This window comes from Protopterus annectens, chromosome 1.part1 (genome assembly GCF_019279795.1).
Source record: "Protopterus annectens isolate FY-2018-M chromosome 1.part1, PAN1.0, whole genome shotgun sequence".
Classification (NCBI taxonomy): domain Eukaryota; kingdom Metazoa; phylum Chordata; order Ceratodontiformes; family Protopteridae; genus Protopterus; species Protopterus annectens.
The window spans coordinates 854,236,192-854,262,313 of record NC_056726.1 but is presented as its reverse complement, the minus strand read 5'-3'; the positions used below and the strand labels follow the sequence as shown (position 1 = coordinate 854,262,313).

At 39.0% G+C, this 26,122-nt stretch overlaps 1 protein-coding gene across 1 annotated transcript in view; it reads right to left on the bottom strand.

Moving 5' to 3' along the window:
• The window catches only part of LOC122815161 (normal mucosa of esophagus-specific gene 1 protein-like), a 280,372-nt gene that overhangs the window by 93,640 nt on the left and 160,610 nt on the right, over positions 1-26,122 (bottom strand). Inside the window, exon 3 of the mRNA XM_044087418.1 lies at positions 21,800-21,888. Within this exon, the coding sequence (XP_043943353.1) occupies positions 21,800-21,888 (89 nt within the window). The remainder of the gene's footprint in view (positions 1-21,799; positions 21,889-26,122) is intronic.

Here is a 26,122-nt window from a genome sequence, read left to right as displayed (position 1 = left end):
CTTGGCCAAGGCATTTGACACAATATCCCACTCAGCCACTGTTACAAATTGAAGAGGTTGGGCGTAAAACCCTAAGTCACCTGGTGAATAGCCAGCAAGCTCACAAATAGAACACAGAAATTTAGAATTGGGGAGTCCACCTCTACAAAGATGCTGGTCACAAGCAGAGTCTCTCAGGGATCACTTCTGGGACTGCTCCTTTTTGGTATTTACTTAACTGAAGCCAAGGCCAATGTCAAAGGCCTCTAGCTGACCAAATCTGCAGACAATTACAAATTAGGAGCAGTCACAGAATCCCCCCTCTGACACTAGCTTTCTCCAGAAAAGGATGATATTGACAAATAACTTGTGTCCGAGCTATAAACTAAATGTAAAAATGCCAAGTAATGCATAATGGTACCCTTTGTGAAGTTATCCACCACTGGTCATAAGATCATCGGATCACAGGAGGCTACTAGGCTAATGGCCCTGGGGCCCTTACAAGCCTAACCAAGAGTTTACTGCCAGAAAGAAACCTCAGTCAGCACCTGTTGCCCCTGTCAGTGAAGGACACAGGTGGAACCCCATCCACTCATCAAGGTTGGGTTTGAAGTGTCAGTGAGGTGCTCTGTTTGATGTGTATGGGAAGTCTATTCCAGAGATGGGGCAGCCTTTGGGAGACAAACCTGTCTCTCCAGCAGGTTTTGTTGATGTCACATATTAGATTCAGGCCTTTTGAGTGGGTAGTATGTGAGGAGTTAGACTTATGGATATGGAGCATCTCTAGTAGGGCAGGGTCCAAGATTGCATTGTAGGTGAGACACAGATCACCCCTGAGCAATCTGTATGATATCGAGAAGAGTGATAGTGATTTGAGCCTGTCTGCATAGGACAGGTTTTGGAGGCCATGGATTATCTTTGTTCATAGGTAGTACGTACTAGGCTTGCCACCCTTGTGGGCCATTTTAAGCCCAGCCAATGTCACTTCCCATTTTGTTATAGATTGGCCTTACCCATCCCATGGTCCATATTTATATATTACCCTTAGTGAGAATAACTTGGATCACACTATAAAGCATTTAGGATCTGCCTCTATCCATCAGTAGTACAGGGGCAGTCCGGGGGTACATTTTCTGTTTCCCATCCATAGAACTAAGTTGCACTTGAAAATGGACAGAGGTGAACTTTGTATTATGTAACTTAATCAAGCTGTCTGCACAAAACAGAATAAAACTTGTCTTCCATATTTGGTTGGTAGTTGAAAATTCTGTAAACTAAAGTGGAAGAAGAGAAAATTATCTTACCAAAGTTACCAACACTTTGCCTTCTTTGTCTACTCAGAAGAGATTGGTACAGACTTTGCAGTTGCCAATTTAGAGATAGATATTGCTGCTGAATTTGATCCAAGATGACAAAGCTGTTAGCTTGATGGACTTTACACATACTCTCTGCCTTTTTCAGGACTGCAGGTTGAGCGTCAGCATTATTACATGTAGTATTACACACATCCTCCAAGGCTTGCAAAATGGGAGGGATGGATGCAGAATGAGGTATATCCACTTGTAGCATGCAATATCTCCTCAATACACAGGGAATATTCACCCCCCAAAAAAAAAAAAAAAGAAGTTAGAATGTTCATACTGGCAAAAATCTGAGAAAAAGAAAATTCCTCTAAAAAATGTGGAAAGGAGTACGTTTTCTCTGAAAGTGAGTTATGCACTTGTCTTGTTCTCTGGTAGATTCCCATCTTTGAGACATGGTCTTTGTATAAAAGATTTCTGAACACTGGATTAAAAGGCTGTAACAATTGCCGACTAAAGTAAGAAAATCATATTTTCTAACAGACACCATGTCCCCCAGATGAATGTCGTCTAACCTTCCATTTTTGCTTTGCAGTTAACACCCTAACAGTAAACAGACTAGGAGATGGAAATTCAACCCTGCCAAGACGCTTTTTCTGGTAAACTCAAGAACCTAAGAACCACCCCTTGAAGTGTCTCCCTCAAAAGAAAATGGGTCTCCCATGCCTGCAAAAGATACTGGAATAACCAAAGAGGACATGTCTGACCCTAGGTCAATGGTGGCTGAAAGGACTACAACAGAGAAAAGCAAAAAAGTGAGTGAGTGGCCTGAAGAACAACCTTTGGACTCAAAAGATTCACTCACCAACAGCTGAGGCATCGGCTGAGCCCATGTTTGCATCAAGGGCTCTTTGTTACATTTTTTTTTTCTTTTTAGGTATAGTGAGAGGACAGTGAACAGGACCGGAGTAAGTATTTGTGCTGCAGCTGAGGACAAGGCCTAAAACTGGTAGGCAGTGCTGGAATGAGTCAGTCAGAAGGCAAGTTTGTCACACAATGTTCACAAACAAATACACACACACACAAACACACACACATACTTACAACACAGTCTTCTTTACAATGAACTTTCAAAATACTAAAATTCCTATCAAAAAACATACTTGCTACAATACACACTGACATAAAAGATTTCAAGGTGTAGACAAGCACTAAACACACATAAAAAAAAATTTTCTTCCCATTTAAAACATTTCCAGACTCAAATGCTGACAAATAAGTTACAATTTTGCATAAACAGCACACTTTTACCAAAAAGAGTCCCCAAATCAAAAATTAAACCCTTCACTAGAAACAGTGGTCCCCAACCAGAAACCCCCAATATTACAATAGACACCAGGTTTCTTAAACAACAACAATGGGATTCTATTATTTAATGCTCAACTTCTCGGTCCTTTTTCCTGCCTATTTACTGTCCCTGCTATGAACAATACAGCATTTAAAATATTTTAAAATCGACTGCTTCTCTCCACTAAAACTGTACTGTGGTGGTTTCGCTTTCAAAAAACTTTTATCCCACCCTGGAAAGGCTTGCAGCAGTCTCCCAAGATACATCAATGGGTTCTCTCACATGAGATAGGCTATGATGGCATTACATGCAATGTGAGAGAAAGTTGAGCCCTCATGCAATTTTTATTATGCTACACCTATAAATAGGAAGCACTCTGAAAGGCTGACATTTTTTATTGGCTTATTTGAGGTGTTGTTTTTGAGATTCTTGTCAGGATCCTCATATATAAGAAACAAACCAGGTTGTAAGACAAACCACATCCTCATATATGCAATATGATTACATCTGGAAGAAGGAACACATACTATTGTGCCAACATTTTTTGTTATAATTAAGTTATGAAAACAATACGTGATTCTACATGTTTGTATGAACCAATTTTAATTAAAAATACTAAATCATATAAAATATTTTGTGGGGTATTTCAGTGGCCTTTCCAGTTGGTGCAGATATTTGGAGAGGTACATCCCGAAAGGGGAATTATACTAAATTATTGGTCTAATGAGGGAGGAGTATAGAGAGACAATAACCTCCTTTTTTCTGGATGCAATCCCTTTATTTATGACATGAACCAAGTAAAAGGCTTTTCTGATCACTGCCGCCACATGATGGTTGAATGTGAGGTTGTTATAAACCATAGAGCCCAAGTCTCTTACCACAGGTTGTGTGCTTAGGGGGTTGCCATTGATGTGGTAATCAGTAAGGGTCATATTTTTGCCCAGTGGTATGATGATACATTTTTTTGCATTTAGCATGAGGTCATGAGGCAATAGTCATTAGTTGCTGTGAGACTCTCTTGCAATATGTTAACATCATTTGGGGAGTCAATGACAGCACCCAACTTACAGTCATCAGCAAACTTGGTCAGCTACAGGCCTTTTGTCTTTGCCTGGACCTCTGAGAAATAGATGCAAAAACAGTAGGGGTCCCAGGACAGATCCCTGGGTAACTCCAGTAGTGACAGGTCTGCTATCGGACGTAGAGGTGCCTATTTTGACTTTGAGGGTCCTGTCGGTGAGCCAGTTGACCACCCACCTGATGAGATAGGGATTTACACCAAGTTGTATTAGCTTTTCGATGATGCCTGAATGGAGGTTGTGTCAAAGGCCTTGGCCAAGTCAAGGTAAGCTGTATATAGTGACTTTCCCCTCATCCAGGGCCTTGGTGACAGTCTCAAAGAAGTTAACCAGGTTCAACAGGCAAGATCTTCCCTTGATGAATCCCAACTGGGTGGGGTCAAGTGCTTGGAGATTGCCTATGTTCTTGTCTATGATATTCATAATAATATGCTCCATGGATTTACAGATCAGACTTGTCGAGGTAATGGGGCAATAGTTTCCACGGTCAGTAGTGGCACCACCTTGGTTCAAGGGGATGACAATGGCAGTTCTCCATTCTGCTAGAATGAAGCCTGTACTTAGGCTGTGGTCGAATAGGGTGCTCAATGGTGAAGCTAGTTCTTGCTGGAGATGGTGCAGAATACATCCTGGGATACTATCAGGTCCCATGGAAGCTGTGCTCTTTGCCTTGGATAGGGCCTGTAACATATGATCTATGGAGATGTGACGTGTGGGACAAGTATTTGGGAGAGGCAAAGAAGGCTTTAATCCCAAGAAAATTAACGCCAACAAAATGGTTAACAGCCGTTTTCATCACAAAATAATCATAGACATCATCAGATAAAACAAACATAAAACCACTGTGTTTAAGTACAACTTAAAAACCAAAAAGAACCAATCAGTACCATGTTTTAATAATTCAATTAAGTTACATGATAAAATTTAAAGTAAACATTCCATTTTATTAAAAGCCTACTTGAACCATATATCGCTCTTTCAAAATTATATGTCTACTAAAAATTTTTCTAAAAATGTATATTTTCTGAATAAACGCATAATATATAATAAAAAAATCACAACTTGGCTGCCCTGAATTTTAAAAGTGAAGATAAACTGATGTGTCATTAAGTCCCGGTGGTCTCCCGGAGTCCAGGGTAACCTGACAAAATAGCTCCCTGTACTCGAGTTAAGCCTCCCATGGACCACCCCTTTTGTCCATGGGTACCTGCTCGACCACAAAGAATATAAAACTAGCCCCATTGCAAACTAATGCGGCTTGTAAAGTCCATTCCGCTCATTCATGGTCCTAACATCATAAAGGTGTTCATACACACGTCTTTTCAACTTCCTCTCCATTTTTCCAAGATAAAATGCCTGACAAATTTTACAAATAGCAATGCAGACAACCCCAGAAGTATTATAGTTTTGAATACATATTGTTATGGATATCCCTCCCTCTACTAGTGAGGAAAATCTTTTCACAATTTGCCATAAAGGCACATTGTGTACATGTACCACAACCATATGTACCAATTTTCTTATGGTGGTTAGAACCTATATTGTATTGATTGTTCTCAAACATATCCTTTAAGTTTTTACCCTTTCTAAACAAAAAGTGCAAGGGTTCATGTTTGATAACTTTCAAATCTGTAAATTCCAAAAACTTCCCCCATTCACTTTGAATCAACTGACTCAAGTGGGGGGCGTCACCACCAAATTCCATAGAAAAAATTCTGTTGATGTTGACCGCCTCTTCAGGCCTGGTCCTCAAGTCACAATGGAGCCCCTCCCTAATAAGGGAAAATAGAGCTCAGCCCTTTTCTGTTTAACCTCCTGCCTATATTTTTTTCACTATGTGGATGGGATATCCTCTATCCAAAATGTAACCTTCCAGAGTGTCACATTCTTTTTCAAAGTCCCCATCAATGGATGTTAGGTGGCTAATTCTAATAAATTGCCCTTTAACTATTCCTAACTTCTGATGTAAGGGTTGGGCACTGGAAAAATGCAAATAGGAGTTGAAAAACATGTCCTTCCGAAACACCTTTGAGCAGAAACCATGATCAGCTTTTTGAATGACTACATCAAAAAATTCCATATTGTCATAATACACCTTAGGAGTAAAAGTCAAAAAAAGTGGTGGTAGTGTCAAGAAATTCTAGGAACTCCCATAACCTATCCTCAGTGTCGTTCCAAAACAAGCAGATGTCGTCCAAAAACCTCTTATACAGGGACCAACATCCCTTAAATTGTGAATCAAGTACATAGTTTCTTTCCCACCAGGATAGTATGATGTTTGCATAGGTGGGGGCACAATGAGCCCCCATGGTTACTCCCGTGACCTGGTGGAAGAATTCCCCTGAAAAATACAAAAAGTTATTCCTCAAAACAACCTCAATCAACCTCAGCAAAGATTGAAGTTGGTTGTTATTGACCACTTTTTCTACTAGTGGTTGTTCTAACCACTCTAAACCAACATCATGGGGTATAACAGAGAAGAGGTTCCTAATATCTATGGTGACAAAAATAAGGTTGTCTGTGTTAAGCCTTGGGTCAATATTTCTCAAAAGGCCCAGGAGTCTTTGAGCAGCTCATTTTCTGTCCCCCATAATTTTTTAAGCTCACTGTCCACATATTTCGCCAGAGGGTCAGTTTTAGAGCTCTCATCTGAAACAATTGGATGAAGTGGGGGGTCAACGTTGTCCTTGTGGATCTTAGGGATCCCAAATATACTAGGTATTTTGTGGCTAGAATTGACCAAATACCTATACACCTCGAGATCAATAAGCCACTCAAATAATAAGTCCTGCAGCTCTAGATCAATATGTTGATAAGCTATACTGATTTCATTTCTTGAGGCTGGTAGACAGGTATTGGTGTCCACTAATAGGTCTATCATTTTGGCCTCACAGTTGATCCAGTCCATAATAACAACCCCCATGCCCTTATCTGGCTTCATCACACAAATATTCCTATCATTAGAAAGGTGTTTAATAATTGAATATTCTTGTTTGTTGAGATTTGGTAAACTATTATGTTTTAAATGTGCCACCCTCAGTTGTTGCTCAACTACCTTTTCAAAATTCTTTAACTGAGGGTGCAATGGGAGGTTAAAGGTACTGCATCTCCTAGGTTTGTTATCGTAACTAGCTGTCTCATGATTGTTAAATAAAATTTCAAATTCAACTTATGTATGAAGCATTTCAGATCCAAAATAAGCTTAGTAAGATTACATTTTCTATGGGGTACAAACTTAAAACCTTTTGAAAAAAGGTTAAAATGCTCAACAGTAAGGTCGATATTACTGTAATTAAACATGTTAAACCCCTTGTAGGAATATTGATAATCAGTCTTGATAATATCATTATATGTAACACTAGAATCTGCCATAACCTCTACCCCCCTTCCCCCCTGTTTTGAACCACGAAAGGAATAATCCCTTGGATTTTGGTTCCTTAACCTCTCCAATCTCTGGGGGCCAGGGTCCTCAAAATCATCATCCCCACTATGGGGTTCCTTCGAGGAAACATCATCCCCATTTCTGACAGAGGTACCCCCATTCACATCCAGATCATTGGTCCTAAAGGAGTTTTTATTAATAGGTGGTGGGTAACTCCTTTTCTCCTTGTATTCAAGAATATCACAATTAAGTTTCCCAAACTTTTTGTTAACTGCATCCATGCACTTATTATCCAAATCCTCAAACAAACTATCATACCTAGATCTTTCAGTAGCAATGGTAACCATCAAGTCATCAGTAATATTCTTATTAAGCTCGTCAATCTGTGGTTTCAATTTACTTAAAGTAATGTCATTTTGTCTTATAATTAACCTAACCACATCTAAACCACAGCGGTTGAATACCTCCACCATTTCGTCAAACAACTCTGAATCAGCCCCAAAGTTGTTAGGGAATTTATAAACCCTAAGTCCCTTTGGTACAATATTTCTCTCAAGACATTCTTTAAGATAATCACTGTCAACACATAACATTTTGTATTTAGTTATTAAAACAGACAATTTATCCAACTGTACTTTGTAACTGTCACCCCCACCTCTTTGTACAGCCTGCAAATTAAAAGTATCAAATGAATATTTATTTTTAAGCCATTTCTTAAAGTTTCTGGTATGTCCATTAGAAAAATTATTTGAACAGTCACCTGATGTTTTCGGAACGCTATTAGATGCTCCGTTTGTAGACATCGATGAAAGATTGTTGTCACCATCATGAACGAGTGTACCAACCAAAGCTCTAACACCATCTATCTGGTTTGTTAAATCCTTAGCCCTTAATTTTGGGCTGTTAGATCCACGGTTAGAACCCGTTTGTTGTCCTCTTATATTCAACGCTTCCTGATTGCAAGGAATCGACCCATGAAGTAACCCAGCCAGCGAAGTACCAATGGGAGTCAATATTTCGATCAGCTGCGTAAGCTGGCCAATGAGCCTTCTAGTTTCACCCAAATCATCGTTCTTCACATCGGACAGGAAGGAAGAAGATGCTGCACTTTCAGGCATCGTAAAATGTCAAATAATCCACAATAAATGAACAGGTGTAGAAAAAAACAATAAACGAAAAAATACACCAGTCCAAAAAGATGCAGCTAGGCAAAGAAGGCTTTAATACCAAGAAAATTAATGCCAACAAAATGATTAACAGCCGTTTTTGTCACAAAATAATCATAGACTTCATCAGATAAAACCAAACATAAAACCACTGTGTTTAAGTACAATTTAAAAACCAAAAAGAACCAATCAGTACCATGTTTAAATAATTCAATTAAGTTACATGATAAAATTTAAAGTAAACATTCCATTTTATTAAAAGCCTGCTTGAACCATTTATCACCCATTCAAAATTATTTGACTTTTTCAGCAGAGGCCTGGGGAGAAATGCTCCAGACACATGTCTTTGTAAAGTGGGAGGAAACCAGAGCACACTCACATGGATGCAGGGAGGACATGCAGACTCAGGACAGAGGGCACTCCAGCCAAAAATTGAACCACAGGGCCTTTGCTGTGAGGCAGCAACACAACCACTGCACCACTGCTCCATCCAGATTATTCCATATTATTTTGTTCATATAGCAGGTCTAGAAATTAATGAACAGTGAGCCCCTTCACCCTCCCCCAAAGAAGATAATAAACTACAAGTCACATGACCGTGTAGCTACCAATCTGCTGTTGCTGCAGAATACAAATACTCTGGCATAACATTATTTTAGGATAGGAACTAGCTTACTGAGACAAACCGAGAATCCCTTTTAGGAGAATCTCCAAGCATGTCTGCAAGATGGAAATGCTTCAGTCTACCTTTCTTAGTTAAAATGTGGGTGTTGAGAATAAAAGCCCTGCTACAGTTTACTTTTCTTATTACAAGTCTTTCCCAGCTATGACTTCAAGATGATATGTATAAACTGCAGAAGTACATCCTGGACTTTATTTGGAACTTAAGGACGTTCTGAATTTCAGGAAATAATCTGATAACCTTGGTATTCAGATTAGGATTGGGGCACCCAACAAATAGGTATATAGCTTAGCTTACTTCCTTTGCTGATTCTTACAGCTAGATGCATCCCACGCCCCATACAGTTATATTCTGAATTAGAGGTCTTCATTATTTGTTTGGATGTACATTTCTGCCTGCTATTTATCATATCTTCATATTTCTTAGTATTTAGCATTAGTGAGGATAATAAAAAAATACTATTTCCTGGAAAGGTGGTTAATGCTACAAAAAATATATAACCTAAACTAACTCTACTCTTTGAATATATACTTCACTCATATTTATACTTTTAGTGTATACATACAAATATTTTTTTCCCTTTTTGGCTTCCTTTCTACAATTCCCTCCTCTCTAATATCATTCACATCACTGAGTCCTCATTTCTCCATTTTTTATCTCTTTTATACACAGTCTTTCTTTTTTCTTACTTTTTCTACGTTATTCTTCCCTCCTAAAATGTTTGTCATCCCACTTACTTGCAATGACTGTCATTTTGTAAATGCAGCCCTTATATTTACCTTATGCCGCACTGAACTAATTGTCTATTTTACATATTGTCCATTATAGAACTATTCATTATCGTTAATCCCCATTTTCCCATTTTCTACACGGGGTCAGGATATTGCGTCACTTTTTGCCATCTCTCCCTATTCAGTGCTACTCTCCGACCTTTATTGACTCTCATGCCTGACTATCATAGGTCTTCTCTCACATAATCCATCCACCTCTTTGCTGGATGTCCTCGTTTCCTCTCACCTTCTGTCTGTCTGACCCAAATATTCTTTGTCTCCTGCCTTTCTATACATGTGCTTGAACCACTGTAATCTGCTTCTTTGACTTTTCTGTAATTGGATCTACTTTGCCTTCTGCACTTTTGTCATCATTCCGTCTTTTGTCCCACGGTGTGCATCCTATCCCCCCATCTCAGGCACTTCATCTCCGTCACCTCCAGCTTCCTCAGTTACTCTTTTACTCAGGTTTCTGCATCATTCAGTAATTCTGGTCACACCACTGTTTTGTACACCTTACTTTTCAATTTCTTTGGCATTCTTCTGTCATACACTACCCCTGACACTGTGCCAGTTGGCTGCAGGTCCCCTGATTCTAGCTATTACCTCCTCACTCAGGTTTCCATTCTCTTCAACCACCCTCTCAGATACTTGAAGCTGTTAACTTGTTCCAATACTTTCCCTTTTATCTCAAATTTTAGCTTCTTCTCAGTTCCCCTATTTGTTGCCATTACAACTGTAATACTTGGACTTACTTTCATTCCACGCATCTTCAGTTTTGTATTCCATTCCTCTAATTTTTTCTGAAGTTCTTGCTCAGAGTCTGCCTGTAATACAACCTTGTCCACATACAGCAACTTTGTTGACCTCTCCCCTCCAGCCTGTTGCTAATGTAGTCCATCACTAGTATGAACAGCGGTAGGCTCAGAGCTGAACCCTGATGGACACAGTCCCACTGGGAACCTCTCTGTAAGACAGAACACTGTTCATATTTGAGTCATTGGGTCCTTGTACATAGCTTGCACTAATTCTATCAGTGTTTCTGGGAATTCAGACCACCACAGGACCTGCCAAATCAGATTTCTAGGGATCTTGTCATATGCTTTCTCCAGGTCTAGGACTCTTTCATCATTTCTAGCTTCTTCTCAAGTATCTGTCTCACTGCAAATATTGGGTTGGTCTTGCTGCATCCTGATATGAATCTGAACTGCTTAGTTTCCATCTTATCTTCTACTACTCTATGTATTCTTTTAACAAGCACCCTCTCCAGAACTTACATTCAGTATGACAGGAGTTTGATACCCCTGTACTGCTCACAGTTCTGAATGTCCCCTTTGTTCTTTAACACTGGCATTAGTATGCTTATTCTCCAGCCATCTGTGATACATCTTCCTCTCCATACTGCTATGAGTACCCTCAAAAGCCATTTTTATTTTATCTCACCTAACATCTTGATCATATCCACTGTGACCTCATCTGAGCTTGCTGCTTTCCCTGAAATCATTTTCCTTAGTGCTGTTCTTACTTCTTCTAGGGTGGGCTCCTCCTCTTCTCTCACTGTAGGCTGCTGTGACTGGGGCAGTACAGCTTCTGTGTTTTTTTTTTTCATTCAGAAGTTGCTTGAAGTACTCCTTCCATCTGCCTTTGATGTCCTGTGCACTGGCAAGCAGGTTGTTGCTAACATCCCTTATGTAGGGTATATGACTATCTTTTTTATCTTTCTGTCTTTGCCTTATAACCTGCACTGCTCTTCCACCTTGTCTCCTGAATACATAGGATGCCCAGCCTCCTTCTTACCATCATGCCATCCACTTTCAAGCCTTGTCCTGTCAATGAACCGACACGGAGTGTGGCAGATTGACTGGTTTTAAATCCAGCTTTCACTCAACAGAGCTATCCCAGGTAACTCAAGCTGGCAACTGGACATTGGCAACTGGAGACCAGCTGGCCAGTAGTTTACTGACCCAAGGCTGCTGGCCAATAGGAGCACACACTCCCCTCCCACCATTACTATGGGCCCCTGGCATAGGTCAGGTCATTAACCCACCTATCACCATTCGGCAACATTATTCAACATGACCAGATCACCTACAGCCATATTGTTACACTGTCGAGTGGTTTATCGTGCCACAGTGCATAGTCTGTGATCCATGTTCTCCTGTCTTGCAGATAGTGCGCACCACACAAAATGTCTAAAGCAGTTGGTCTATACAACTCTTCTCCCTATAGGGCATCGTCTAGAGTCTGTGCTGCTCCATTCTTAGGTGAGTTTTGAGATGGAAACATTCAGCATGTTTTTTTGGAGGTGGGAGGAACCCCACAGAGAAACAGAGAAAATATGCAAACTCCAAACATGCACTGGTCCACGGTCAGTATTGAACCTTGTACATGAAAGGTGAAGACCTTAACCATTATGGCAACTGGTCTTCCTATGCTCTCTGCTATTTTACTGTATCACAGACCTGGCCTGAAAATGTTCCACTGGGATCAGTGTTCTACCCTGGCTGACAAATAAAATGTAAAATAAATAGATGCATAAATAACTAACTAAACTAACTAACTAACTAACTAATGGCTGTGTAAATCAATTTAAGGATTCAGGAATGCCTGGGGAAGAGCAAATGTTCCACTGGGGCCAGTGATCTACCCTGGCTGACAAATCTAAATAAATAGATGCATAACTAACTAACTAACTAACTAACTAACTAACTAACTAACTAACTAACTAACTAACTAACTAACTAACTAACTAACTAAATGCTGTGAAAATCAATGGAGGAATTCAGAAATGCCTGGGGAAGAGCAAAACAGAATGGAGTGAGTTGCAGGGCAGGCAACTGCTTACATACCAGCTATACATCTCAGATAGCTTCAGCAGACAACACATTATATCTCTCTTTGGCATATTTGCCTCTTTGTGAAATTAAGGCAATTTAGTTGTTACATATTGTTAAATGTTCATAACCAGGTGTGTCTAGTGCATTTCCCTGGAGATCAAAATGAAGGTTTCAGAAGAGAGTGCATAATAGCAATGAAGTGCTTCACTCAATAAGGAATTTAGTTTAGCGTCACATACTTGGGTTTAACCAGGTATAGATCACGCATGAAAAGGACTTTTCACAAAATGTTTAGGTCTGTAATCTAAACTCTTCTTTCTGCTTTTTTCACTAAGGCAGATCCCACGTACTTACTGGTTTGGCAATGTATGGTGTACAGGAAAGTAAAACTGAACATAAGAGAGGGTGGTGTATCTGCATAAAAGCTATAGTTTTTATGGTATTAATTGTATACCTTCTCTTCCATTAAGATAAGACCAAGTTACTTAAGCCTAAGGTAGCCTTGGTACAGAGTCTACAAATTTATTCTTACAGAGCTTTTGTTATAAAGCTAGAAAAAATTAAGATATTAGGCTGTGTAGTATTACTGGCTGTCTTTATGCTTTTCTGAAATAATTTAGGTGTGTTTCGTCAAATGGTGCTATAGTGAGGCAGAATTTTACATCATTGATGATTGGTTCTGTGCACAGAGAACAGCCTTACATATGACCGTGTAACTAGTCTGTATTCTGTACTGCTGTGGACTTCTCTAGTAAAAAAAAAAAAAAAAAAAAAGCAACTTCTAGCAGATTTCAGCACACTACATGGCTAGCAGTCCTACAGTGCCAAGCATTTGTTTGCAGACTGGACGAAAACTATAAGAGTATAAATCCCAGGGTTGCAACAGATGCTATAAGAGGTTAGGGTAAAGCTTTGCAAATTTTGAGTGATGCCACTGAAGAAAACTGGAATGAAGATTAGAAATGGCTCCTGGATGCATTTTAACTCATCCTGGAATCAAAAATCTTGAAAGGTTAACAAGAATTAGTGAGACAGGGCAGGAGTAGAGTTCAGATCCTTTAATAGTGTCTTCTACAGAAGAAATTAAGATTTAATGTATCTCCATGCATCTTTCAAGTATTCATCTTATGGAAAGATGAGATAACTTGAGCAGCTTGAGATAAATATGAGTTACAAAGAGAAAATCCAGGTGATATTTACTGGATGGGTGTGTGAGTAGTATCATGCGTCTCATCCTCTTAGAGCAAGAAATCCAGACAAAGCTCCAAATAATGGGTGGCAAAGGCTGGAAAATAGAGACACTGTTTAAATATTGCTTTTACAAACTTAGAAAGTTGATAGACTAACAGGTTTTGTATTAGCATGAATTTTTCTGAAAGATATGAAGTCTGAAACTCAAATGTCTTCCATTATTTTATGACTTCAGTCCTCAATGATTTGCCAGAAAACCACAGCTTTAAGAGAAACAGATGAAATATCTGAGGCAAAAATCTGGACATTCTGTGAAAATCTGGACAGTTGAGAGGTATAAGTAGTATTGGGGGGCTCCTTGTCTTTGGACCTCTGACCATGTTGGAAGTTGCATTGCTTATTAGGTTTCATCCAAGGTTGTTTTTGTTTTTTCTGCTTGCTCTTCTATATCCTTGTAAAGGAGTGTAAGGCAGCTGAAATTTCTCGTGCACAAACATGAGGGTCTTGCTGTCTTTCTAATGTTTTCCAGTAGTGCCTTGATTTCAAGACTAAAACTACAGGGAAGTTGGAATAATGAATCTATAAAGTATTTGTCCTCAGCAAAGTGAGTGAGATGCAGCTGTGTCTGCCAGTAATGCCTGATCTGATATCTCTGACTATACCTTCTGTGACATTATAAAGAATATACATCATAAAGCTGGCCATACTAGAAACAGTTGAAAATGATGGCAGGCATTTATCTTTTATAAATCTGTATATCAAATGCTCAGTTTAATGGTGCATTTTGTCAACTATATCATGTTCAAAATCCAACAATTCGGAATTCCTGTAGCAAAGGTGGTGGACATGCATGCATGCATGCTTCCCTGGCCTGCACATTACTCTCAGTTCCTTATATGGGGGATGGAAGGCCAGGCTGTGGGAAGTTGGATACTTTTCAAGGGTTACTGCTGACAGAGTGGTGTCAGCATTGGTAGTTACTGAACCCAAACCCCAGTGGGCCATCATCCTTTCTTATTTTTGCACTAATCATTAGCACTTCTCAAACTTCGGACTATCTGAGATGGAGGGTGTGTAGGAGTTGGGATCTTCACTCTCATCATCAGTTGTAGAAGACTCCAGAGAGGAGTGAAGGTGATTCCTCTTATATAGGTCTTTCATGGGCCTTTTCAAGATGACACTATGAAGGGAGGAAGAGACACTTTTTTGTTTCAGCTGTCATAGTGGTAGGATCCTGAAGGATGGAAGCTTTTTTGACTTGCTGCAGGCTGGCAGTTTGCAGTAGCTAGAGCTCACAAAAATGCTATTACAACCTAGTAGATTCAAGAATTTATCTTGGTGTAAACAGTGTTGAGGGGAACCACTGTGATGGAGTATGCTGGTTAAAGATGGGCATTGACTTTCACCATGGAATAAACATCAACAGACTCAGCACCAGAAAGTCCTGGGACTCAGTAGGACAGGCCAAACATGAACACCAAAAGGGATGGTGTCAGCATCTGTGCCATGATCTCAACACCATGTGTTAGTACTGAGAACTGCATCAGCACTGAGAGACATGGCATTGAAATTATCAATGCTGAGGTAATACCCTAGGAAATTTATCCCAGAACTGCCCCCTGTGCTACTAATGGACAGAGGCAGCCACCCCAGTTGTTCTCATTAGAGGTAATATATAATTATCGACCATGGGATGGGTAAGTCCAATCTATAACCAAATGGGATAGGTTATTTTGAGCACAAAAAGAGAAATTAGATAAGTTTGAAATGGCCTGCAAGGACAGCTAGCCTAGGACTTACTTATAAGTCTATGAACCTGGCATTGGAAGCATTGACACTGACCCATAAAGTACTGCTCCTGACATTGTACTGTTTGGTATGCACAAAAGCTTAGTGTCACAACTGAAACCAATTGAGTTGAAGTCAGCATCCTCAGGAGTGGTACCAGAACTTACTGTACTTTTAAGGAAATTTTAGGTGTCCTAGGCTATAGCAAGAATATCAGCAAGAGGTCCCTTACTCCTACAGAAGGAGAAGGAAGGGAGCACTAGGCAGCCTCATCTGGTCTTCATAAGGGCGTCTCCCAACCTGTCATGATTAAAGTCAGGAAGTTCAGAGGAGGAGACAACTCTACATATAAGTGGCCTCAAACTTTCTGGGGCAGAGAAATACCTTTGCCAAATGAGTTTCCAATGCAGCAGAAAATTTTGAAGATTTTTGCAATGTAGTCAGTTTGACAGTGTTTAGCAATGTGTCGGAGACCTTAACCATAATATTTTGCAGTACTTCATCCATAATAATAGCAACAAATGAAGAGATATGCTAGAAGACTTAGAATGAACAGACTTGCTTTTTTGTAGCATGGGATGTGAACCCGATGCTTTTTTTCCCTTGCCTGAGCAAACAGAAGGGGGAGAAGCAGAAGATTCTAGTGTGTCATGGGATGAGACAGAGAGAGAGAGAGAAACTGTTTAGTTATATGGCATTCATCATGCTCTTTTACACTTGTAAATGTAAACATAGAAAGCCTTTCGCAAATATTTGTAAATATGCATCCCCAAGACAACATGCCATTCAGTAGTGACAATGGTTAATATTTCCAAAGACCACACCCAGTCTCCTTCTGACAAACAAAGAACCAAGGAAGGACAGATGCACTATGACCATCTAAAGTTTTTTTTTTTGGGGGGGATACGGTATTTAGGCTGCTGAGATTCCATATGAGCCTGAGGTTTTATTAATTCTTTGACATATAGAACACTAATATTCAAAGTCATTCTAGTCTGGTACAACCTCTTGGATGCCTTTTTTTGCATAAAACTTAATACCTCTTTTCTAGTCTCTTTACCTTTGAAAGGGAGAGATATCTAGTAGCCTAAGAATATAATTTCTCTTACCCACCTGTCCTTGGTTATGTTTATTTACTTATTTGTGTATTTATGTATGTATGTATTTATTTAAGTTTGTTTAAAGAGGTAGAACTTTGAGATCAAACAATGACCAATTACAGGATCTGCTCAATTTTTTCAAGCTCTCAGAGTGACCTGTTATTGCCTGCAGAGTGTAAAGTCAAGCAAAGTCTCAGACCTGCTGCTGCCTGCCTTTGGGCCGACTGGAGCCTCCAAGGAAATGGTAGGAACCTTCACCTTATGATCCATGACCCCAAGTGGAAATTAGGTCTGGGGGTAGCCTTATTCAAGCATTCTCCAGTTATTGAGGCTGTACACCTTACTGAACCCACAGTAGCAATGGCTTCTCTGCTTTCTGTTGAATGAATGCTGTAGAGAATGGAATTTCATGCCCACAGTAATAAGAATTTAGACCTGTTTTTTTCAACCAGACACGGCTGTCAAGAGTGCTACCATAAAGCAATCCTTCTACCCAAGCAGCTCCCTCTGCCATATTTTAGAGAATGTGCGTCATGAGTTTACGAATATTAGAAGATGTGAGGTCTAAGTCTTTAGCTCTCTTACAAAGATCAGGTAACCATATAATCTAGTCAAATCCCTCTCAAAATATGCCATATATATGACAGTCCAGTGTCTGTAATGGCAGTAGGGCAGATATAAGCACGTTTCCCAAAGCTATCATTTGCATGAAACTCCCTGGCTGAAGGATTTGCAGTAGAACTCTGAAGAGTCAGAATCTTAGGACCGCTGCACAGTCAACAGTATGTGATTTTGGGGTGTTTTCCCAGATAAACACTCCTTGGGGATCCAGAAAACATGACACACTTTGTTGAGTATAAGGAGCACTGTGTCTGGGTTCTGCCACACAACCTGGTGACATCTTTTAGGACTCCCTCCCTAGAAAGTGCCATCCAAAAGAACTACAGGGTGAATCTGATCTTATGTTTGTGAAGAGAATATGGGATCCTTTGCTCAAACGTTTACATCAGCTGAAGGTATTAAACAAATGTGGGTCATGAAAGAGAAGAGTTAGTCACCATTGTCTTTATCCTGGTCATCCACCAGGGAATATAAGGGAAAATCAATATGCTTTGTATTGGTAAGGGCCTTCTCTGGTGTCTTGGCAAAGGTCTTATAGTCAGAGGAATAAAGAACCTTTTTGACAGAGGTTCTGAAAGGAGAAGATTACAGATTATCAAAGGAATCATAAGCTTACTGTTGATGCTGAGAACGTTCTCCTATGGTTTTGAATACACCCATGATCAGGGGCAGCAGGCAGACTCAGAATTGATGTCTGACACTCTGGCACCAGGATAACTGGAGTTAAAGGAACTAGCTCCAAAAGGCATGACACGGGCAGAATAAGAACTTGACACATTGCACCCAATGGCAAAGCAGATGCTGAATAAAATGGTGTTGTAGCTACATAGATTGATGACAGTGTCAATTCCAGGGGTATTAGATTTTCTATTCTAGTAAATGTTATCAGCTTAAAAAATGGAGATGCCAGTGACAAGCATAGGGATGCTGGAAACTCCAAGCAGAAAAAGATCATCTATACTTGAAATCAAATGGTCTTTGGCCAGTTTCTCATAGGCTATTATGGGTAGAACTGGAAAGTGAAATGACCTTGGTGTGACTGGCCTAGAATCTACTGACAGAACTTGAACTAATGTGATTACTGAAGCAGTGAACCCAAGTACCATTATAGCAAGAATCTTTACTGACTTTGAAGAACTAGATACAAACCTTTTAATTACCAGCTTTGGTGAAGAAAAATCCATGACAGTTGATGTAGGATCTTAAGTGGAAGGAAAAATGCATTTTTGGAAATTATGGAGTTTAATTTATAAATCAAATTTGTGGGTCACATTTGGGTTGCACGGCTAGACATATGAGGGCCCTAGTGGTCATTAGCCTAGAAAACACCTATGAACCTATAAACTTTATAACTGCAGGAAAAAAGCTGCAGATTCTTAGTAGTTTGGGAAGAGCCAAATACCTGTGAATGAAACTCTGCAAGGTCTGCTTACATTTTTTCATAGAGGTGCTGGCATGTAGCTTGAATACTACAAAATCACCGAAAAGTACTATAAGCTTCATCTGAAAAGAGCATGCTTGTCCGTGTGTGGGCTTGCCAACCATAGGTATAGTTTCTAAAAGAGGTATGAATGTCATGAGTCTGTGATCCTAGGTCAAAAGGCACAGAAAACAGAAAAAAAACTTCCTAAAAAGAAAAACATAGAAAAAAGTATTTTCTCATGACCAAATAAGTTATATAGAAAAAAAGGCATGCAAAGTTCTAAGCTAAGTTCTAGCTAGTATTGACACAGCAGAAATGCTGAATTCAAGGCAAAAAAAGCAAAAAAACAGAAGAGGCAGTCTGGGTATGTTTCTTTTTTCTTCAAAAGCAGAACTGGAGAATATGATATTTTATTTATTTATTTATTTTACATTTGTCAACCGGGGGTGTCTGACTCAGCCGAAAAGGTCCTTTTTCAGCAGAGGCCCAGGGAGAAAAGCTCCACATAGAAAAATTGCAGATACATTTAGATATTTGGACATGATCAGTATACACACAAATTACAATAGACATGTTTTTACAGTGGTATGCAGCACATCAACAGTTACAGTGGAGAGAACAAACAAGAAAATATTAATTTAAAAATAAAGGTAATTAATAGATTTGTGGTGTACAGGTGAAATTTGGAACATTGGTAGAATACATACATAGTACACAGGTACAGTACATACCTTGTGCTTAGTACATGACAAAAAGTTGGAAGACTCCTGGCAGCCTGAGAAAGCTAGATATAATAAAAGTCCTAATATTTGTAGCATCAGTTATAATTCTTATATCTTTTTATCAAATCATTGCTTATAACAATTGAGCATACAAGAAAGAAACACACACACATATGCTTCCACATACTTGGATTTAAAACATCTAAGTGTAACCAAGGACTTAAAATATTTAACTAAGAGGTAGGGGAAATAAAACCTACCATCACATAGGGATTGCAGGTATTCATTTTTTTTTTCTTTTTCATTTTAAGGGAAGAGGTTGTAGCCAAACATACCAGCTGGTTCGTTCATCTACAATATTTCTCTTTTTAGGTGGGACACAGAAAACCTTATGGCACATTTCAAGAAATCAAGAGATGAACATTAAACAGTTCCATAGTGAAATAAAATTAGGTGGGCTGCTGCTTACTTGATTAAAACAGCTTATTCAAAAGGAAATGGGTAGACATGTTAAGCTAAATTGCCTTTACCAGTATACTGAAGCCTACGTTTCGACCATTTCATGTAGACCTCTGTCTCTTCTTCCAGTGTGAAGGACATGCAGATTATTTAATGCAATTGTATTCTACACTGTGAAAGAATGTGGGTAATAGGAATGATTTTATATTATTGCTACAATTAACATGCAGCTATATCTAATGATGACATATTGTAAATGTGCAGGTATTAGGGATGTAGGAAACACATGAGAAAATTATAATTCTTATTGTTGGCAGCCTTCATCTGAATACTTTCCTGGCTTTATATTCAACCTAATATTCCCCATATTTCAGTCCAACATTATTATTATACTCTGGAAGAAGGAGTTTTAAACACAGTTCCAGGTCTGGAAGTGCTTGCTAACTATTTTTCTGTGGTAGGGTGCATACTGTTTTTCAAGGCAGGTTTCTTGAGTCGATGATTATTTAAGCACACATATCAAATGATGTAACAGGCAGTAGTACTACTGTCACTGTGATTTCTCATGATTGGTCAGTCTGTATTCGTGATCAACAGTGCAGTTCATTCAGTTTGTGAGAATGGGAGTACAGGACTGGTTCTGTTGAGTATGTGATACCATGAAATGTAGGTGCAATTTTATTATATAGAATGTTGCATATTGGAAGGGGAGCAATTTGCCTTTATTCTGGTACTACCTCTTGCTCTACTGCTGTACAATGGTGTATTTAAAATGTAATAAGAGGTGGTGAGAATAAACCCAACCATCACACAAGGGGCTACAGTTCTCATTTTGTTTGTTTTACTTTCTCTTTAGGTTTAAGGGAAATGGTTGTGACAGTGCATTTTGACCACATAGTTTGGATTCGGTGTTGATGGATCTGATGACTGCTCCTTTGTTTTTTCCTCATAGAACCTCTTTGGCATTATATTGGCAGACTTGTACACTGGTTTATAATTGATAATTTTTAGATATATGCTGCAGAAATGGTCATGTGATCATAAGGAGGTATGCTTATTTTACTAATAAGTGTCATGGTGTTTTAAAATAAGCAAGAAGGGCTGTCTGATGCCACAGAGGGAGAGCTCCTGAACACTGGGTTGACAGACTACATTTAATTAGCTCCAGGCTAATGAAGGTCATATATAGTATAGATGAGAGAAATCAAGCAGCCAGTGGCCACCTCTTCTGTCTTATCTTTCAGAGTCTGACCATCAAGTTTTGTATTGCATGACAGCTCTTCGTCAGCAATATTCCAATGGAGATGCCAACAAATATCAGCAATGAGACATGTGGCAGAATGTGTGCACTTATCACATTAGGGTCATTACAGCAAGAAACAGAGAACATGATAGATGGACATCAATCAAATCTCCTCATACCTTACTCAGCCTTCATTACCCTGAAGGGCCAAATAATGCTGCTGCCAATGGGCTGGCCTCCAAAAGGCTTCAGTTCAGTGGGGGATGGGTGGTCAAAAATATTAGTGGAAAATATGAGGTAGAAAATTATAACTCGAGTAAAAGTGATGTAACTTTAACATCTCATTCTAATATTCAGGGAAGGCCAAGTACAGAGTTGTACCATGTCAAAAGGGAAAGAAAAGTAAAGTGGGAACAGCAGACAGGATGATTAAAGAACAACAGTGACATGAATACATTGGTTCTGTGAAAGCCATGAATGATTATTGTCCTGGGCAGTCAGACTGAAACTAGTGCCTTAATTATTTCAGATTCAACTGATGAAAAACTGCATAGAGAGGCATAAAATGAGTCAAGCATGGACTCTTCAATTATCTGATTTCTTTTAAAACCCTTAGAAAAAAATACAGATCCATGGCACATGCTACAATAAAAAGATGTTGGAAATTTACATCTGATTCAGTGTGATCACATTGTCTTCAGTACTCACATGACATCCGTTTTGCATGTAATAGAGTAGAGACAGTAAGCCGAAGCTCCAGTGACAGCGAAGGACAAAAACGACACCAAGGGAATGAGCTGTGGAACATAGGTTTGAAATGAGGTTATTTTACTTAATATTACATATTCCTCTACAGTGTAACATTTTACTTAATATTACATATTCCTCTACAGTGTAACATTTTACTTAATATTACATATTCCTCTACAGTGTAACTTCTTGCCAAAAGGAGAATCAAATGATACAAACATAAAGTGTTTTCCCACTTTACAACTGTCAATGACAATGCAGGAAGTAAAGACAGTGAAGAATCTTAGTTTTACACACTACACATGATGCAGTGACACTGTCATACCTATTGTGAAGGCAACACTAAAGAGCTTCATTCTCAACCAGAACTACAATATCTCTCATGATAAATGAATGAAGAGCAAAATACATACATACATAGGTTCATAGGTAGGTACTAGGCTATCGGCCCAAGGACCTATGTAAGCCTAGCCAGCAAGGTACCATAGCTTACGCCACCCAAGAAAGTTATTTTCCTGTGCCACTGTCCAGCAGAGACACAGAAGTGATCCCAGGGGTGTATTTCCTATTTCCCATCCACTCATCAAGATTTTTCTTGAAGAGTGCTAATGAAGAACTTTGCTTGACATAGATGGGTAGGTTGTTCCAGAGTATAGGAAGTCTCTGGGACAGGAATCTATCCCTCCAGTGTGTCCTGTTTATTCTGGTGACAAGGTTTAGGTCCCTAGAGCGTGTAGCTTGGAGGGATTGGAATTTCTTTAGGTGTAGCATGTCCAACAGCTCTGGGTTTGACATAGCTTTATATGTTAGGCAGAGATCACCTCGAAGTAGGCGATATGCTATGGATTAAAGCTGGAGTTTTTTGAGGCGGTCAGTGTAGGGCATTGGTTTGAGGCCAGTAATCCTCTTTGTGAGGTACTTCTGTGGCCTTTCCAGCTGCTGCAGATGTTTTGTGAGGTACATTCCAAAAGGGGCGTTGTACTCTATAATGGGTGTAATGAGTGATGAGTAGAGGGGAACAATGACCTCTTTTTTCCTGGATGAGAACCCTTTTATGATAAGGTATGCCATGTAGAAGGACTTCCTAACTACTGTGGCAATGTGACTATCAAAAGAGAGACTACTGTCCACCTCGGTCCCAAGGTTTCTTACCATGCATTCAGTGTTAAGTAGATTGCTGCCTATGTGGTAGTTCATGGGTACAGAGTTTTTACCAAAGGGGATGACACTGCAATTTTTTGGCATTGAGCTTGAGGCCATGACTCTGACACCAGTCATCTGTCTCAGTGAGGCCCTTCTGTAGGATGTCCACATCATTTGGGGACTTGACTATGGCTCCTAGTTTGCAGTCATCTGCGAATTTCATCAGCCAGAGGCCTTCTGTGTTAGGCTGTACTTCAGAGAAGTAGATACCAAACAGGAGAAGTCCCAGGACGGAATCCTGTGGCACTCCACTTGTCACTGCCTTGAGGTCAGATTTGGAGTCTGAAACTTTTACAGTGTGGGTTCTGTCAGTGAGCCAGTTGGCAACCCATCTTGTGACATAGGGATTTATACCTAGTTTAGTGAGTTTAGCTATAATTCCAGAATGGGGGATGGTGTGGAAAGCCTTGACAAGGTCAAGATAGACTATGTGAACCACCTTAATCTCATCCACGGCTTTGGTGACTGCCTCAAAGAAGTCGATCAGGTTCAGGAGGCATGATCTGCCTTTCACAAACCCAAACTGGGTGGGATATAGAGTTTGGAGGTTACCAATGTTTTTGTTTATGAGTTTCATGATGATACGTTCCATGGCCTTGCAGACCAGGCTCATCAGGCTAATAGGTCGATAGTTCCCAGGATCAGTGGTGGCTCTCCCATACATACATACATACATACATACAAATGTTTCAAGCATGGGCATTAATGCCCTTCTAGCTTGCCAATATACCAAAACACTTGTTCCCATAATAAATGTCCAGGCTGTTCTTAAAAAATATCTAAACTAGTACTTGCTTTAATGTAATTTGGTAGTTTGTTCCAAGCATCAGCCACTCTGTCAAAGAACCAATTAGTACACTTCTCATTTCTATAGAATCTTCTACATAGGTTATCTGATGATTCTCTAGTACTTTTTGATAACCCCAAACATTCCCAGAGGTAGTTGTCCCTAAATGCCCTATATACCTGAATAAGATCTCCTCTTAAATATCTGTAAGAGAAACTGTACAAGTTTAGATATTTTAGTCTTTCATAACTTAGATTTTCACATCCATGGATACCCTTGGTATATTTCCACTGTACTCTTTCCAGTTTATTCATGCTTGTTTTCCTATAGGGTTTCCATATTGTTATTCCATACTCAAGTTTGGGTCTAATGTAACTAACAAACAATGACTTCATTATGTTTGATTGCCTAGACTTTATAAATTTTTTATACAACCTATAGTTCTACAACTATCATTAGCCAATTGGTTGATATGCTTAGAAAAACTCATAGCTGAATCTACCCATATACCCAGGTCCTTAAATGAGTCTACAGTTTCAATCACTGTGTGCTGTATTAAATATTCAACTTTCAGTTTATGTCTCCCAAATCTCATATGCTTAGTTTTTGATGTATTTATCAACATGTTATTCTCCTGTCTCCAAATGGTCAATTTAGTCAAATCATTTTGCAGACATGCCTTATCTGTAACACTTGTAATCAGTTTACCCAATTTCAGGTCATCAGCATATAGACTGTAGAACACCTCAGATGGAAAAGTAAGGTCTGAAAGATACAATCTAAACAAGTAAGGGCCTAGGACAGAGCCCTGTGGGAAACTGTGACTGTAACCAAGGATTTCACCTGTCCAGTTGGTGTGTGATACTTGCCATGACCTATTTGTAAGCCATGCAGCTATCCATCTTATCAACAGTACATAAATACCTAGTTGTACTAATTTATTAATCAGTGTTTTGTGTATGACCCTGTCAAATGCTGAAGTTAAATCTATATAAATCACATCATAGCACAATTTTTTCATTTATAGCTGTTATTATATTGTTATAGAACATCATGTTACAGGTGGTAATACTTATTTTCTGAGGGTGATTTCTTAGTCATTGAGTCAAATCACCTTACAAACAGAAGCAGCAAATTTCTATAAGCCTGTGTTATACAATGGTATCATAAGGAACTATGCTGTATCTACAGGACTCAAATAAGAGAAACCATCAGAATTATTATCTTGATAGGCTCTCTTTAATTAAAATGATAATTTTATCTAAAATTTTGTTTTATATACAGTCATTGAGACTACCCCCCTCCCAAAAACGTATTTAAAAAATTAGATTCCATACTACTTAAATTTTTATGGTTCATAGGTTCATAGGTTGGTACTAGGCTATTGGCCCTAGGGCCTATACAAGCCTAGTCATAACAATTCTCTGAATATTTCTTCCCACAATATTTACTTCCCTGGACCCCTGTCTAGCAGGGTGACTGACGTGATCCCGGGGTGAATTTCATATCTCCCATCCAATCGTCAAGGCACATTAGAGCTTGGAACAGTAATGGGATAGCATTCCCCTAGCTTAGATCTTTATTCCAAATCAGTTATAAGTAATGTAATATTACATTGCTACCTATATATCTGGCTGGAAAATAATACATGAGATTCATATAACTGATGTCAGAACTATAGAAAATCAATTTAAAAAACAATATGGAATAAGTAGAGTTCATTGGCTTTTACGTGAACTTTGTTTATTTAATAAGATGTTTGATCATTTTTCTTATGGCATTAATCAAATATTTAATAACTTTAAAAATGTAATTGATTGCAATTACAACATTAAACATTTCCTATATCTTATATTCTCTATAGCATACTCCCCTGATTGCCTAGATTCTTTCAACATCAACGCGGTGCAAAAATTAAAGGAAAATAACTTGATATTCTGGCATCAGTTTATTGAAAATAAGAGTACTAAACCATTAAACTCTTTCATGTAGTTTTGATAATAGTCAAGACAGTTGGTTGTTTATACACTCATTACAGCAATTTATAGAAAACAAAATTAGAGTATCAATCAACCTAGAGACTGAATTTATACCTAGTTTGATTCAGCTTTTTATTGGTGTCTTGAAAAGACAGATGATCAAAAATTAAATATCTCAACTATCTATAGATTCTGCCGTGGTGGTACGGCGGTAGCATTGTTACCTCACAGCAAGAGGTTCTCCTGTTCGATTCTCGGCTTGGCTTGGGAGGGCCTGTCTGCATGTCCACCCATGCATGTCCTCAAAGACAT